Source organism: Sceloporus occidentalis, unplaced genomic scaffold (assembly GCF_023333645.1).
Source record: "Sceloporus occidentalis isolate IW3139 unplaced genomic scaffold, rSceOcc1.0.p SCAF_9, whole genome shotgun sequence".
Lineage (NCBI taxonomy): Eukaryota > Metazoa > Chordata > Lepidosauria > Squamata > Phrynosomatidae > Sceloporus > Sceloporus occidentalis.
In genome coordinates, this window is record NW_028316989.1 from 10,695,773 (window position 1) to 10,710,654 (window position 14,882).

Genomic DNA, 14,882 nt, shown 5'->3' on the forward strand with positions numbered 1-14,882 from the left:
AATGCCCCTAAGAGAGGCACCTCTCTCAGTGGCTGGAAAAGCCATCCTGCCACTGCGTTTCCTCCCTCTCTTTCTGGCTGCTCCATTTGCCACCACAGATGGCTTGTTGCTTCTTCCCTTCAGCCACCATCTTAAGGGAGAGAGAGGCAGGCTAGCACCACCAGGCCTGCCTGGAAGAAGAAAAGACCTCCCTTCAGCCACCATCTTGAAGGAGAGAGATTGTATTGTATTGTATTGTATTGCATTGCATTTTTGTACTGTACACCGCTATGATCATTGCGGAATAGCGGTCTATAAATAAAATGTATTATTATAATGTATTATTCCTATTCAGTCAACACTTTGTGGCAGCATTCTGAGGCTTTGCTTTTCACTAAATACATTCTGGCTTTTCGCACACCTCAGAGTTCGGTCGCTCACCGCTAACTCCTTCTTGCACATACTGTATACACTCACGCATAAAAAAAACCAGAGTCGACTTATCCATGGGTCCATTTAAGTACTGTATCTTAAGTCTTATTTATAAGAAGGAACCGTCTCCTGGAGAAAAGCAAGAGTATAACATGTGAAGCATTGACCCTTCTACTTTCTCATCCATCCGGTCTTAAGAGTAAGCACAAATAGTTATGTGTGGGGGGATTCTGTAAGCTCTTTGGCATTGTTTTGCTTTGCTTCATCCTTTAGATCCTTTGCTATGTGCCCCCTAAATTTTACCATTGACTTATCCATAGCAAAATCCATAATTTCAGTCCTCAAACATGCCCTCGACTTATACATGAAGGCGACTTATAGTTGAGTATATGCGGTAGGTGTCACCCTTATGGCAGCAGTCTGTGAATGTACAAAGGCATGAATCACAAGTGGAAGAAAGTTACATCATTAATTACAATCCAGGGCAAACTTAAGTCCTCCCCACTCCTAGCCCCCGACTAAAACCGGCTTCACAACTCAGTCACACAAGCACAACTTGTTAGGATTTTGTTTTCCACTTTAATATTTCAGTGTGAAAATACTAGAGAAAAGGGTTGTATGTAGACTGACCTCAAATTTCATAGTTCTCAGCCCTACAGAAGTTTGACATGCATGAGGAACACTGTCTAAAACCAAGGGGTATGCTCCCTTTGTGCATACACAGTCACGCATATACACACAGACAGACAGACGCACACAAAGGTCACATATCTTGTGCTGATGGGTTAGTTTCAGCTTCGATTAGAATCACAGAGGAGCACTTCGGTGTACATCGTTCTAACTTGGCTAGGGCAACAGTTGCATGTCAGGTCCTGATTGAAGCTATTGGTTAACCTTGACTCAAACCAGTCTTGTTTGCTACAAAGGTAAATCCATTAGACAGAGACTCAGAAAGTCAATGGCCTCTTTCAAGCTCTGTGCAAGAAGTCCTGTAGAAAACCAATACAGTTCTGTCTTGGTTTTTTCCATGGATATCCTTTGGAACTGCAACTGTTTTTAATTCAACCACAACTAGGATCTATAAAGACACTAATTTTTCATCTCCTTGTTCCAAGACCAAAACGTTATACTGCAAATCTTACAACTCCGCACACAGATTCAACACGTTTTCGCTTCGGCGCCTGACCGTACCCGTACGTTTTCTCATTTCCCTTTGAAAGTTCAGAAAGAACTTTTGTAAAAGCTCCAAGGATGTAGTTTAAAAAACAAAAATCCATACATTCTGTTGTTATGGTTAGCCATCAAAAGTGGGTCTCTTCTGGCACAAAGAGCTAGAAGAGGCACCTAGCCAGGTCCTTCGGTTGCAACAAGGACTGCACTGATATCACCAGATACTAGGAATGGAGTTCCCTCCATTCTGTACCTTGACCATGCTGCTAGAGCCACTTTTCATTTGAAACACAACAGGGATTACAAAATCCTGACCTGAGTTAAAATATACAAAAAAAAAAAACCTATGATCATTGACAAAACCCAACACTTGTGGTGTAGTTCACCATAAAGACCCCATTAGCATCATCACAAAGCTACGACAAAATATGCATTACAAAAAAAACACACAACCATTCATTCTGGGAAGCAGGGGGAAATGGCACAGGAGAGGGGTATACAAAATCAGTACAGGCACAGGTCCATTACACACTAGAAAAACAAGCACAGAACCTGGCTTTTAAAAACTGACAAGAGATGTTAAAAACCCAGGCTCTACTGCTCCCCCCACCCACCCACCCACATTTCTTTTCTTCACATAGTCCTGTTATTCAAAATTAATGTCCCACAGGAGCTTATGACAGTGATTGGAAGAGAGGTTCCTTTGGCAGACTGCTTACTGCCCTTCCCTGGATCACGGGAACACACACATAACAGCCAGGGACGGTGCCCTTCTTTCCCCCAGCCCCCCTTGCTTTGGTTATGGTTCAGTGCACCAAAGCAGCCTTTTGTCTGGCAGGTGATGAATGTGGTGAGGGCAGTCGATCAGATGAAGAAGAGCTGCTCAGCGTAGACTGGAGATAAACCGTCTTATGAAATAGTTTGTTGCTAAGGAAGACCACCAAGGAAAAGAGACGCAACTGGAAGTGGCTGGAACACAAAGAACACAACTATTAGCTTCTCATTCAGAGGTGTTTTTTTTATCTACAGTAACAGAAAAGGTGTGTTAGCCTTATGCCACACAAATTCTAACACTCAGTGCATGCAAAGGGATCTTGTAGCACCTAAGAGAGTAACTTTAATATGGATGGATGGATGGGTAGATAACTATTAAGCTCAATAATACCATATGAGTTTTCTAATAAATCATAACTAAATATTTTTATTTTTACAGCACATACATTTCAACGCCTTCCCCGTCTCTCATCTCCCTCCGATGACTATAAACAAACATTTTAATATCCAATACCTGTAATGTGGAATATCACATTCGTTTCTCTAACTTCATTTACTCTTTTCCACCTTTGACTCCATCAATCCAAAACCCCACTTGTCCCACTAAGTCATCTCCTTTATTTGATTATTATATTTTCCTTTTCTCCCCATTAAAAAAATGAATAGGAAATAATCTGCAATATAATGCAACTAATTCCGCCCCCCCCCCATTTATTTTTCATCCATGCTGCGCTTTAAAAAAAATTATTACATAATCTTCTGTTTTAATCCTGATTATTTTTCAATGCAATGTTACACAATTCTCCCTATTAAAGTGGGAGGAATACATACTATGCTTTTCCTGGTGTCTTTGCTTCATTGGCGCTGATGATAAACAGAGGGAAAAGAATGGAAAACAGGCAGCCGCTAAAAAGAAACAGAAGATGTAATCAGCCTAAGAGTATGTGAAGTCGAAGGCTTTCATGGCCGGCATCCATAGTTTTTTGTGGGTTTTTCAGGCTATGTGGCCATGTTCTATAAGAGTTTATTCTATTACCACAATGTCCACAACGGAGAGTACTACCAAGATACAACAGCAACTTTAACACAATTACTAATGTAAGTCTTGCTGTGCACCCAAGACAGTAGGGTCTATGAACAATTAGCATTATACCAAGTACCCACATTGTAAAAGCTAGCACCAGAAAGGAACAAATTGCTAGCAAAAACTTTAAGTTACTTTCCTAACACCCAAGTGAATTTAATCCTGTTTTGTGTGTTTTGCCACAGGTCTTCTAATGATTAAAAAAAAAGAATAATCTGAGACATATGATTCTTATTCCACAACAAAGTGCTTAAGTAACACCAACTTACTTCACCCAAGAATAATTAATAGGGACCATGGTAAAGCTGGGCTTTGCAAATTGGGAGAGGAAGATGATACTGCCAGGGATGCTAGGGCACTGTATGCTGAAGGAGGTGCCAGCACCTCCAGCAAAGCTGAAACAGACAGTCCAGCTATGCTGAAAGAACCAAGATGTCTTCCAAACTTTCTTCTGTCAGTCTGTGTATATATTCAATTGGAATATATTCTTCCCTAACCTTCCTTATTTTCCACCTGGAAACAGGGCGTAATATTTCAGATCTCAAAAATGTGCAGACCTTTTCATACCCTTTTAGCTGGAAAAATAAAAGCATTTCCCATATATATGTGTGTGTGTGTGTGTGTGTGTGTGTGTGTTCTTTCTTTGTTTTACTGGTGCTGCATGGGGAAAACAAATCTTGCTTATACTTTTCCTGAACTGAAGTTTTCTCTTTCCCATTCCTCCCTTACCATGTTTTATTACTATTTACATAATTTCCTTTCCACTAAGCTCACATCTTCCTCCTCAATACATTCTTATGCATTTTTGTTAAAGTGGTGCTTACCTTTCCTTGTTAATCTAACAGAAGGGGCCGGAGGGGGGGGGGGGAATAATGTCTCTAGTCACCTGATAATATAAGAAGACTGCATTGCAGTGAGAAAGGCTAGTGGTAAACCAAATCCAAAGTAATAGGGCCAGTTCCTTTCTATGTTGGATAACCGTTGATGCATTTCAATTCCTGTCAAGACAAAAAAACAAAACAAACCTTAACAGAATCCAAGCAGAAGCAGAGTTATTTCATTCTATACTTCTACAAGTCTTTGTAACATACTCAGAGAGATGGAAGCTCCCCCCAGATTATCCACAACCCTATTTCATCTGTGATTTAAAATTATGCAGCAAATATGCATAGCAGTGTCACAGCTCAAAAGAAATAGTGTGCCTGGCAGTGTCAAGACTTCTCCATATCATTCACCCAATGCTGCTACACAGATGAAATCAACATAAAACAAAAATCTCACAACAGAAGTCGGTAAGGACCAGACAATTTTTAAAAAACAATATCTTTGAAGAAAATCCAGACACTCAATATATGTTGCAATCTTCATGTGGAAGCCTTGGAAAGGATGAGAATCACTAACCTTTGTTAAACCAACGGTATTCAAAACAATACAGAGAGTAGAGCAGCGACATATGAAGCAGGCTGACCAGCTGGCCAATTATGTCAATGGGAAATAAACTTACAATCATCCCCTGTGAAGAGCAAGAAACAATCATCTTAAGGTGTGTGTGTGTGTCTGTGCCTCAAAGGCGGTTTTCTTTCGATCACAATCACTATTCACTAGCAATGTGAAGGCAAAGGCTTTCATGGCCGACATCCATAGTTTTTGGCAGTTTTTTCAGGCTATGTGGCCGTGTTCTGAAATAAACTCTTCCAGAACATGGCCACATAACTTGAAAAACCCACAAAAATTATTCATTAGTCCTTATGGGTCTTTTTATGAGTCTCAAAAGCCTGACCGATGAAGAGACATTTCCTGTTTTCTCATATTCCTCCCAACCACCACTCATTATCTGGAAAATGATAACGTTTGATCAGAACTGCTATGTGAAACAGGTTCATTGTCATCATTTTCCCTCCAACGTTATATCAGCTGCTTGTTAGCAATGGAACTTGGCCTATTGCCACCTTTTGTGCATATCACAAAGCTTGCATTTAATATTTCCTTAAAATGTCTCTGCAGAAGTGTTTTTCATTCAAGTACAGGAGCTAGCTGATCATCATAATGTTTATGATTGGAAATGAATTGCCACCTAGGTCATATTGGCTAATGACGCATGGAGCATAGATCCCTTCCCCTTGAGTCATCTGGAATTATTCTTTCTGCCTTTATCTTTCTGCAGGGCTCTCTGTTTTGCACATCCTACAGTCCAAATTCTTTAAAGGGCTGCTTAATTCTGCTTTACCACAAAACAGAAGGCTAGATCAGTGGTCCTCTAGCTGTTTTGGACTTCAGATCACATATGTCCCACTCCAACACAGTTGGAGTCCAAAACATCTGGAGTTAAGAGCCACTGATGTAAATGACCTTTATATTGCATTTTCTATTACTCTTAGAAGTCTTAATGTAGCCTGAATGGCTCTTACCTGGATGAGAAAGAGAGCTTGCAGTAAGAGGTTAAACAACATATCAGCAATGATTTTACTGACACTGGGGAAAGGCTGGGGCTTCCTTCCTGACACTTCAAATGCCAGATCGGCAATATCCTGAAATACAAGTCAGTGTTTGTTACAGTAGTCCTCTGTAAAGCCAGAGTTAACTCTTTTATTATTTAAGATCCCCTGCCATCACAATATAGGTCTAAGAAGGAACAAATCGTACAAGATAAATCATATTGGATAAAAATACAGGATAATTCTAAAAGAATTGTGCAAAACTGATTAAGAATGGCTTCACATTTGCACCATTCTTTTTTAATTACCTGCTATTGTTAAAAATGCAGACACCAAAGAAAACATTCCATTAGGAAGGCATAGTAGTGCTACTTGTGTTCTTTTCTATGAAAAGCTGATTTCCAAGATGCTATTTTGAGTCTTTAAAAAAATGAAAAACTGAAGACTGCTTTCGAAGCACAAGGAGTTCCTGGATGAAACAGATTATCTAGATCAATGTCAGTCTGGTTTAAGGCCTGGTTATGGGACAGAAAATACTTTGGTTGATGACCTATGCAGGGAACTGGATGGGGACGTGTATCCCTGTTGGTTCTACTGGACCTCTCAGCAGCTTTTGCTACCATGGTATTCTGAGTCGCTTCTCTGGGATGGGGCTTGGGGGATACTCTTTTACAGTGGCTCTCTTCTTTCTTGGAGGAACACTCTCAGAAGGTGGTGCTGGAGGATTTCTCCTTGGCCATCGGCCTGTGGGGTCCCTCAACGTGTTCAGTCTTGTCTCCTATGCTTTTTAACATCTACATAAAAACACTGGGAGAGGTTGTCCGGAGTTTTGGAGTAAGGTGTCACGTGTATGCTGATGATAAAACTCAGCTTCATAGTTTGGGGGCACATCTGGATTCAGCGCTGATCCTGGAGGCCCAGGTTTCAGCGGTGACCAGAAATGCTTTTGCATAGTTGAAGCTAGCATGCCAACTGCATCCGTTCCTGGAGAAGTCAGATCTGGCCACGGTGCTACATGCCTTGGTTGCATCCAGTATGAATTACTGTAATGCACTCTGCGAGGGGCTGCCTTTAAAAAGTGCTCAGAAAGTTCAGCTGTGAGTTAATATGCATTAATGTAGATTAAAGCACACTGTCCTATCGTGATCACTTACCTGAAACCAGATGGCATTGACCACTTTACTGAGAACAAAGAGGGGAAGAACCCAAAGGGCACTGAAGATGGACGTGAGGATAAACTCCAACCATGACCAGACATCACCATGTAAAGAGGGGTCACCTTCCAAACAGAGACAAGAGTTTCATTAGTAACATGCATACTAGACTTGTGATCGTCTGAACTCCTATTCAAAAAAGTAAAAGAAATTTCACTCTATAAAACAATTAAAATCAGCTACAAACAATATAAAATCACATAAAATTATACAAATGTTAAAAACATAACTAAACCCCACCTGCTCCATAAAAACCATCCTGTTATGGATTATATATCAAATACCTGTTCTAACCTCTGAAGCAGCAGAAAACAGGCTTGCTCCATCCTCAATGTGACACCGCTTAAAATACTTAAACAGGGCTATCGCCTCTTAAACGTCTCTTCTCCATGCTAAACATAACCAGCTCCCTAAGTCTTTCCTCATAAGGCATGGTTTCCAGGCCATTCACCTGGACATGCTCCAGCTTGTCAGCATCCTTTTTGAATTGTGCTGCCCAGAAATGGACACAGTATTCCAGCTGAGGCCTGACTAAGGCAGAATAGAATGGCACTATTACTTCCCTTGATCTAGACACTATACTTCCATTGATGCAGCCTAAAACAGCATTGGTCTTTTTAGCTGCTTCATCACAATGTTGACTCATGCTCAGCTTGTGGTCTACTAGGACTCCTAGATCCCTTTCACAGTCTGAAGTAATCATACAACTAACCAATAATCCAAAATTGCAAACTAGCTAGGTGAGACCCAAGGAATCACCTGACTGACAAAGGAGGTTAAACAACTTAACACTTAAGAACTTACCAATTATATGTGCTGTTGCCGACTGAAGAACAGGTATGAATACCCGGTAGAACAAGAACAGACTAAGCTAAAAAGAGGAAACAAGAAGAAAAGTACTGCAGTTTAGTTATGCTCATATATTGTAGTCACACAATCTAAGACACATTCTAACAGCTTTTTACCTACAATCCTGAAACCTCAAGGAAGATTTTGTTAATTTTCCCACCATGCACAAATCCACTGATCTTCTCACATGTATATTATTTCCTTCCTTATAGAGATGTCCGCACAAGAAGAAAATGTATAGCAATATGTACAACACTATGGGTGTGCACCTTACTAAAATGACTGAAAATGTCCCTTGCATGGATCTCCATATGAATTCATAAAAATAATGATTTAAAAGAACATAGAAAGCAAATAATACTGTCATGTGCTGACACATGGGGTTCTACCCTAAACTGAAACCCAGCTTGACTTTGGTAAGAACAGGCGATCAACTCAGCCATCCAACCATTAAAGAACAACCAAACATACAGACATTTAGATCCTCATCTTCTCTCTTTATCTACTTTATACAGTGGGACCTTGGTATCCACAGGGGATCCGTTCCAGACCCCTCGCAGATACCAAATTTACAAGATCTCTAGTCCTGCTATGTGCGTGCACCACCAGTGAGGACAATTGGGATGTCCCTAATGAACATATAGATAATGCACCCACTGCCACTGTGGACAACTGGAGGCTTGCCATCCACGGATGTTTAAATCTGCAGATGGCAAGTCTGTGGAAAATGAGGCCCCACTATACTTTCCAGTTTAAACGCCAATATCAATTGTCTAATTCAAAAATTGTCCAAATGTGTGATTATATCTTAAAACATCTTCAAAACATCACAGTTTCCTCTCTGAAAAATCCAACGTCTGCACTAAAATCAGAGCATAATAGCATGTATGCCATCCTAGGAAGACCTGACTTTTCTCAATTCTTGTGCCACTATTTTCTGGAAACCCTGAGATACTATATACTAGCTTTATTATCCTTCCACTTACATTGCCTGTGCACAAAGTGTGCATGCAACCATGGGATCTAGAAGGTACTTCCTTGTAAACAAAGCAAAAATAGCAATATTGTGCGATAAAAGCTTATGCTGAAAGGCACATACTACATACACTGAGATCTGGACATTCTTCATGAATGGTATCAAAGAAAAGTAAGCATTCATTTCAACATAAAGCTCATGTGAAATACCTGCACATTAAATACAGTGTACCAGTAGGAATGTTCTAACAACATTTTCCTCTAAATGTAGCCAAAGTAAAGGGTAGATTAGAGCCAACAACAATCAATGCTATGAAACATCCATTACACCAGCTACAGGTAATATATTCTGCTCAGCAGTGCTCAACTCAAGACCATAACTAGAATTATATGTATAGATGCATTTGATGAATACTAAGAAACAGATTCAAAGATGAAAAGTTATTAAGGTTATGATTCTCAAATACAAAAACTGAGACCAACCAGTAAATCATAGCCATTTTCTGCATGGCCAAACAGGCTGCTGGCCTTGATTGAGCATTGGCAACAGTGCAGAACAAGAATTAAGCAGGTGTCATTACTAAATCAGGATCAATTAAAAGAAGAAGAAAAAATCTGATTTGGGTTGTTAATACATTGGCGGTTGGCCATATCAAATGACAGGCTATTTAATTTTGAATCTTTCTTCCCATTAGACATGCAGATTTAAGGCACTCACTGGTTTGTTTCTCTTTTTGCAACATTTCCCAGATTAGTACTGCAAGCAAGTCACATCCAAAGAAGCAGTGTAACATTTCAATGGTGTTTACACATTTACAAAAAGTCACTCACCCAGAATACACCGCCATTCCATGCGCAACACTGAAATATTCGGCTTACTATCCGGGGTTCACTAGGGGGGGAAAATGGAAATGTATGAGGGTATCTCACAGTTTTAAACCCTATTCTCTCTCAAGTGAGGAAAGAAATCCAAATAAATATGTTGAAATCATAATGTCAATGTATATCTTGGTAAAAAGAAAAGGGGAGAGGAAAAAAGGGATGACTTGGCCGCAAAGATGCTCCCACACTCACTTCTCCTGCTTCCTCTCTTCGCTCTGTGCTCTTCGTTGGGCAAGTACACTGCTTGCTCTTCTTTTTCGTTGCTCTTCCCTTTTCTGCTGGATCCGAGCATCCAGCTTGCAGATGGTACAAATCCCCCATATGGAATCTTTAATTCCCTATAGACACAAAAAGGGCACCAAGTGGAAATTCAATACACCTACGGGGGATTGTGACTGACATAAGTCAAAAGGAATAACAACGCTTTTTCCAGGCTTATTGATTCTTCCGCATGCTTCTCTATTTTATCCACAGGATTCTCCCCTGCTTGGTTTAATTCCTTATACAATTCTATAATAGTAAAGTTGTATTGTGTACAGGAAAGAGAGTGTCTGAACCACCGTTCCAAGACTACAAAACCTAAACCCCTGAAACAAGGCATGCATACTAAGAGGGCCTAGGTTTGCATACCTGGTAGTAACCTGGTTGTTTTTTTTAAACACATCAATTAATTTTATTGTGTCGATTTTATTTAAAACCATCTTAAGCCATCCCTAAAGGAACTGAGCCCTTCCCAGAAGGCATCCAACTCCATCCTGGCCTCTGAGGGAGAGAAAGGTAGGCCCAACACCTTCCCTAATTGGGCCTAACCAGAGTAAGAAGAAGGGCCCTTCCTCCAGTCCATCTGCCTTAGTCCAGGCCTCAGAGGGAGAGAAGATCTGCTGGACTTTTCCCCCTTCCCCACTGCCATTTCCTTCTTCTTTTGTCTCTTGTCTCTTTAGATTGTAAGCCTGAGGGCAGGGAAATGTCTGATTAACAATTTGTAAGCCACTCTGATAGCCTTGGCTGAAGAGCAGGGTATAAGCAAACAAACAAATAAATAAAGTTCCCTAAAAACCAGTACAGTTTGAAGCCACGGGGCAATAACTACAGAACTACTCTGCTCCTTGCTGCTGAGGAGCAGCCCCCGCACAGGCAGAACCTCACTCAGCAAGGCTATACTGGTGCAGCATGGAAGAGGTATGCTTACAGGCGTCAACGGTTTCAGCTTTACTGTGATCACAGTGACTGAGATCCTTATTTGTACTGGTGGACCATAAAGTTTTACCAATGTACTTCCACTGGGTTTCCCCTTCTACTCTGAACACAATGGACCTTTTCAGTGCCAGAGTACACTCCCAAAACCAATTTGCAGAAACCCAAAACGACTCACTACAGAAATGGGAGAATGATATCTGTTATTTTCTCCCAGCTGCAGAACGGCGGCTAGACACTTCCAAGGTACCCCCTTCCCTTGTTGTTCATTGACTGTGGCAGTGGATCTAGCACTGAAAGGCCCTGTTGCATGGGAAGGGGTCACTGCACAAGTAGCTGTTGACTATCTCCTTCTGTAATGGCCAAAAAAGCACAGTCAGTATAACAAGAGGTTAGAACAACATACACCTCTGAGCAACATGAGCAACTGTGACAAGTTGTGTCTGGAGTAACAAACTAAAGGCTATTCTAACTGATGGGTGCTTTGTCAGTTTGCAAGAACCCAAACAAGGTGGAACACTTACTCTGATGAGATCATTAAGGAAGATCTTGATACTATCTGCCATCTCTACTCCAGCATTTCCTCCACATCTAGCAATATCAACTACAGGCTGAAGGGAAGATATGAACCCAGATCCGTCTCATTGTGAAGAGATGGGGAACTGGTGGAGTCTGGTAGGAGGGAAAGAAGGGGAAAAACAGTTATAGGAGCAATAAAACCATGTGGAGTGTGTCTTTGTGTTTAAGCTTGTATTGCGTTGAAGATGCTTAAAACACAGTTTACAAACGGTTGTTAAAACTGTTTAACTGATCATACTCAAAGTAGCTCACAATTTAAAGGAATACAATTAAAAACATGCAAAAAGAAAGCATTAAAATTAAATTAAACTATTTGCAGTATTAAAATAATTCGCATTCAGTGCCTAAGATACGCAGCTCACAATTACTATTTGCAATGAGGGATCTCAAGGTTTAAAGCAGCCAAATCCCCAAACTCTGGCCCTACACGTTTTGGACTTCAGCTCCCAGAATTCCTGGCTGTCGGCCGAGGTGGCTAGGGCTTCTGGGAAATGGAGTCCAAAACTCCTGGAGGAGCAAAGTTTGGTCCTGATTGGGTTTCAAAGGGCCTGTCAATATGGCAGAGGGATCAGATCTGGCATAAGAAGGCATAGGTTTCCAAATCCCAAAGAGGCAGGATGAATCAGAATAAGTGTCAATGGAAAGAGGTCCCCCCTCTCTATCACACTCACAGAGACACACACAAACACAACAACAACAAAGGGCTGTGTACTTGCCAGGCCAAGGTCCTCGGAGTCTGACCCAGACTGGCCTTGGCTGCTGCTGACTGAGCTGAATAAGCAGCAGCCCCAGAAACCACTGCGCATGCGCAGCCTGCCTCCCTTCAGGACTGCGATGAAGAAAGTAGCATCTCCAAGATAGAGCCAGATTGAGGGGCCTTTCTCCTTCCGAGAGAACACGCGCATGCGCGCTCCCGCCCGTCACGTCGAGGGAAACGGCGCATGCGCAGTAAAGAGAACCATAAAGAGGACGAGGAGGGAGGGAAGAAACAGCGGTTGCGGTTGCCATGGAGACGCCCGCTTTGGCCCCGCTTTAACTCTTTGTCTGACTCAAAGCTATGGAATAAAAAGACACACACAATAAAACTAAAACAATAACACCAAACAAATATACCCTCATCCCTCCATATTTGCGGCTTTGACTTTTGCGGATCTGACTATTCACGTATTTGATTAATATGTCCTCTCTAGGAATCTCTAGGTCCTTCACTGCAAACTCTATGGTCGACCTTAACTAAAGGTTGCACTGAAAGACCTAGAGATTCCTAGAGAGGCTACTCTCCTAGGCCTTTGGAGCTCCTCCGGTGCGACTCTATGGTCAGTGTCTGTCGCACGTTGACCATAGAGTTGCGCTGGAGGACCTGGAGATTCCTAGAGAGGCGTCCTCTCAGGTAAAAACATGGTGCTTTTGTTATCAGCAGTTTCCCCGTATTCAGGGGGGTCTTGGATATGGAGGGACAAGTGTAATAACAAAACCGAACAGGGATTGAATCCTATGGAAGCTTACCTCCTGGAACCCGAGTCAGGAGGAGGGCCTTCCCTCCAGAACCCTTTGCTCTGAAGCACAAACAAACAAGTCCTTAAATGGCCCACTGAGCAAGCGCCTTCTGGGAAATGTAGTCCCTGAGCCTTTGGCCTCACAGGCCTACAAGGCAACGGCTGGGCTGCAGAGAGCATGCTGGGAAATGTAGTTCTTTTAACCACACACACTACACTCTGAGCTCTGGGGGCTTCATATGGATTAATATGGCAATTATTGGAGGGGGGCAGTTGTATAAGAGACATTAATATGCCTTTGGATTTTCAAATTGCATATGGACAGAAGAAATCCATCCTGTCAGGTTAAATCTGATGATATGGACTGACCCTAAACTCTCCTATCCAGGAACATGTTTGAGTTATTTTGTCTGTTTCAAAGGGAAACTATGTTCTTCAATAATACACAACCCATTTCGACAATGGAAACAACCAGAAAGCTAATATAAATCAGCTCAACCTCAACATACAGTAATTAGACAAAAGGAAAACTAGGCCCACAGTGATGAAAAAAAACCCTCCTCAAAGTATTAGGTTGATAACAAATGTGTAACTTTATTGCAGGGCCTACTTGTGATAGCAACACCAATAAAGAAACATAGTCCATGTGATACTGCTGAAGAAATGGGTTTATTGAAATACATGCTGATGATTCTAGGAAAGAATAATGCCGCTGAATCGTTGCTTAATTTGGTTCTTCTGATCCATAGGATTTGTGACATGTTTAGTGGGTTTCAATGTTAGGTCAATGGGGTTCTGAATGGTTCGGTATTTCTCTGTAAAGACAAGACCAAAAAGTCAATAAAACAAAGACTGTAAAGTTTAAAATCAGAATCACAGAATCATAGAGTTGGAAGAGACTGCAAGGGCCATCCAATCCAACTCCATCCTGCCATGCAGGAACTCTCCATCAAAGCATCCCCTTTGACAGATGGCCATCCAGCCTCTGTTTAAAGACCTCCAAGGAAGGAGACTCCATTACACTCCAAGGAAGGAGTGTGTTCCTCTGTCAAATAGCTCTTACTGTAAGGAAGTTCCTCCTAATGTTGAGGTGGAATCACCTTTCCTATAGCTTGCATCCATTGTTCCAGGAAAAGAGATTCCACCTCAACATTAGGGGGAACATCCTGACAGTAAAGGTGCCAGAAAACATACAATGGTGGGGAGTTAGACAATCTTAAGGATAAATTTTTGAGGGATCCCCTTCAAATCCCCAAATGTGTTCCTAAAACTGTTAATTGTAAGAAACAGGAGAAAACCCTCTACTGACGACAGCTTGATTGACAGCGTTAAAATTTTGTTGCAATATTCACAGATTCCAATCCATTAGCAGAGGTACGAACAAAGACAATGGGCTTCGTGGCTCACATTACAGATATTAATCCGAGAATCCTCATTACTGCACATATAACAAAAGCAATTTTCTCAGAGAGGGTTTTGAACGCAGGCGAAATGACTTTTGGTAAGCAGATTTATTGTTTTCACACATCAACACTCAGTGATCACTGTGAAGATCTGAAAGACCTGTGTCACCTCACCCAGCCCTTTGAAAATTCAGGGGGAAGGGACATGATTTGTATCTTTATGGATCCTATTACATTCTGTCCCACACACAACTGTAAAAATATGCTTTATACCTGAGGCCTTAATACCACTCAGTGCTGTATCTGAAGAAGTGGTTTTATATCAATGACTGTTCATGCTAAAATAAAACCAGTTAGTCTTAAAGGTACAGACATATTTCTTTTTTTCTCCCTCCTCCTCCTTTTTATGTTGCAAG

General features: G+C 41.3%; 1 protein-coding gene across 2 annotated transcripts; it reads right to left on the reverse strand.

The window, feature by feature from the left end:
* Nucleotides 1–967: 967 nt before the first annotated feature.
* LOC149306882 (etoposide-induced protein 2.4 homolog) lies at nucleotides 968–13,157 on the reverse strand. Of its 2 annotated transcripts, none has more exons than XM_089538079.1 (11): nucleotides 13,074–13,157; nucleotides 11,513–11,660; nucleotides 9,987–10,132; nucleotides 9,744–9,804; nucleotides 7,893–7,959; nucleotides 7,029–7,153; nucleotides 5,848–5,967; nucleotides 4,841–4,952; nucleotides 4,326–4,437; nucleotides 3,187–3,261; nucleotides 968–2,550 (listed from the first exon to the last, which is right to left on the reverse strand). In XM_089538079.1, exons 2-11 carry the CDS (start codon nucleotides 11,552–11,554, stop codon nucleotides 2,388–2,390), a joined length of 1,023 nt encoding a protein of 340 aa, XP_089394205.1. In that variant the 5' UTR covers nucleotides 11,555–11,660; nucleotides 13,074–13,157; the 3' UTR covers nucleotides 968–2,387. The 2 variants fall into 2 exon arrangements, with proteins under 2 accessions (XP_089394205.1, XP_089394206.1); XM_089538080.1 differs by lacking the exon at nucleotides 13,074–13,157 and adding an exon at nucleotides 12,280–12,435.
* Between the last annotated feature and the right edge of the window lie 1,725 nt (nucleotides 13,158–14,882).

Coding starts and splice junctions, on each gene's coding strand:
- LOC149306882 (XM_089538079.1), bottom strand. CDS start 11,554: ATGGCAGATAGTATCAAGATCTTCCTTAATGATCTCATCAGA. Junction 9,805..9,986: donor GAAGAGAGGAAGCAGGAGAA/GTGAGTGTGGGA, acceptor TTCCCCCCCTAG/TGAACCCCGGATAGTAAGCC. Junction 4,438..4,840: donor ATACCGTTGGTTTAACAAAG/GTTAGTGATTCT, acceptor TTGTCTTGACAG/GAATTGAAATGCATCAACGG.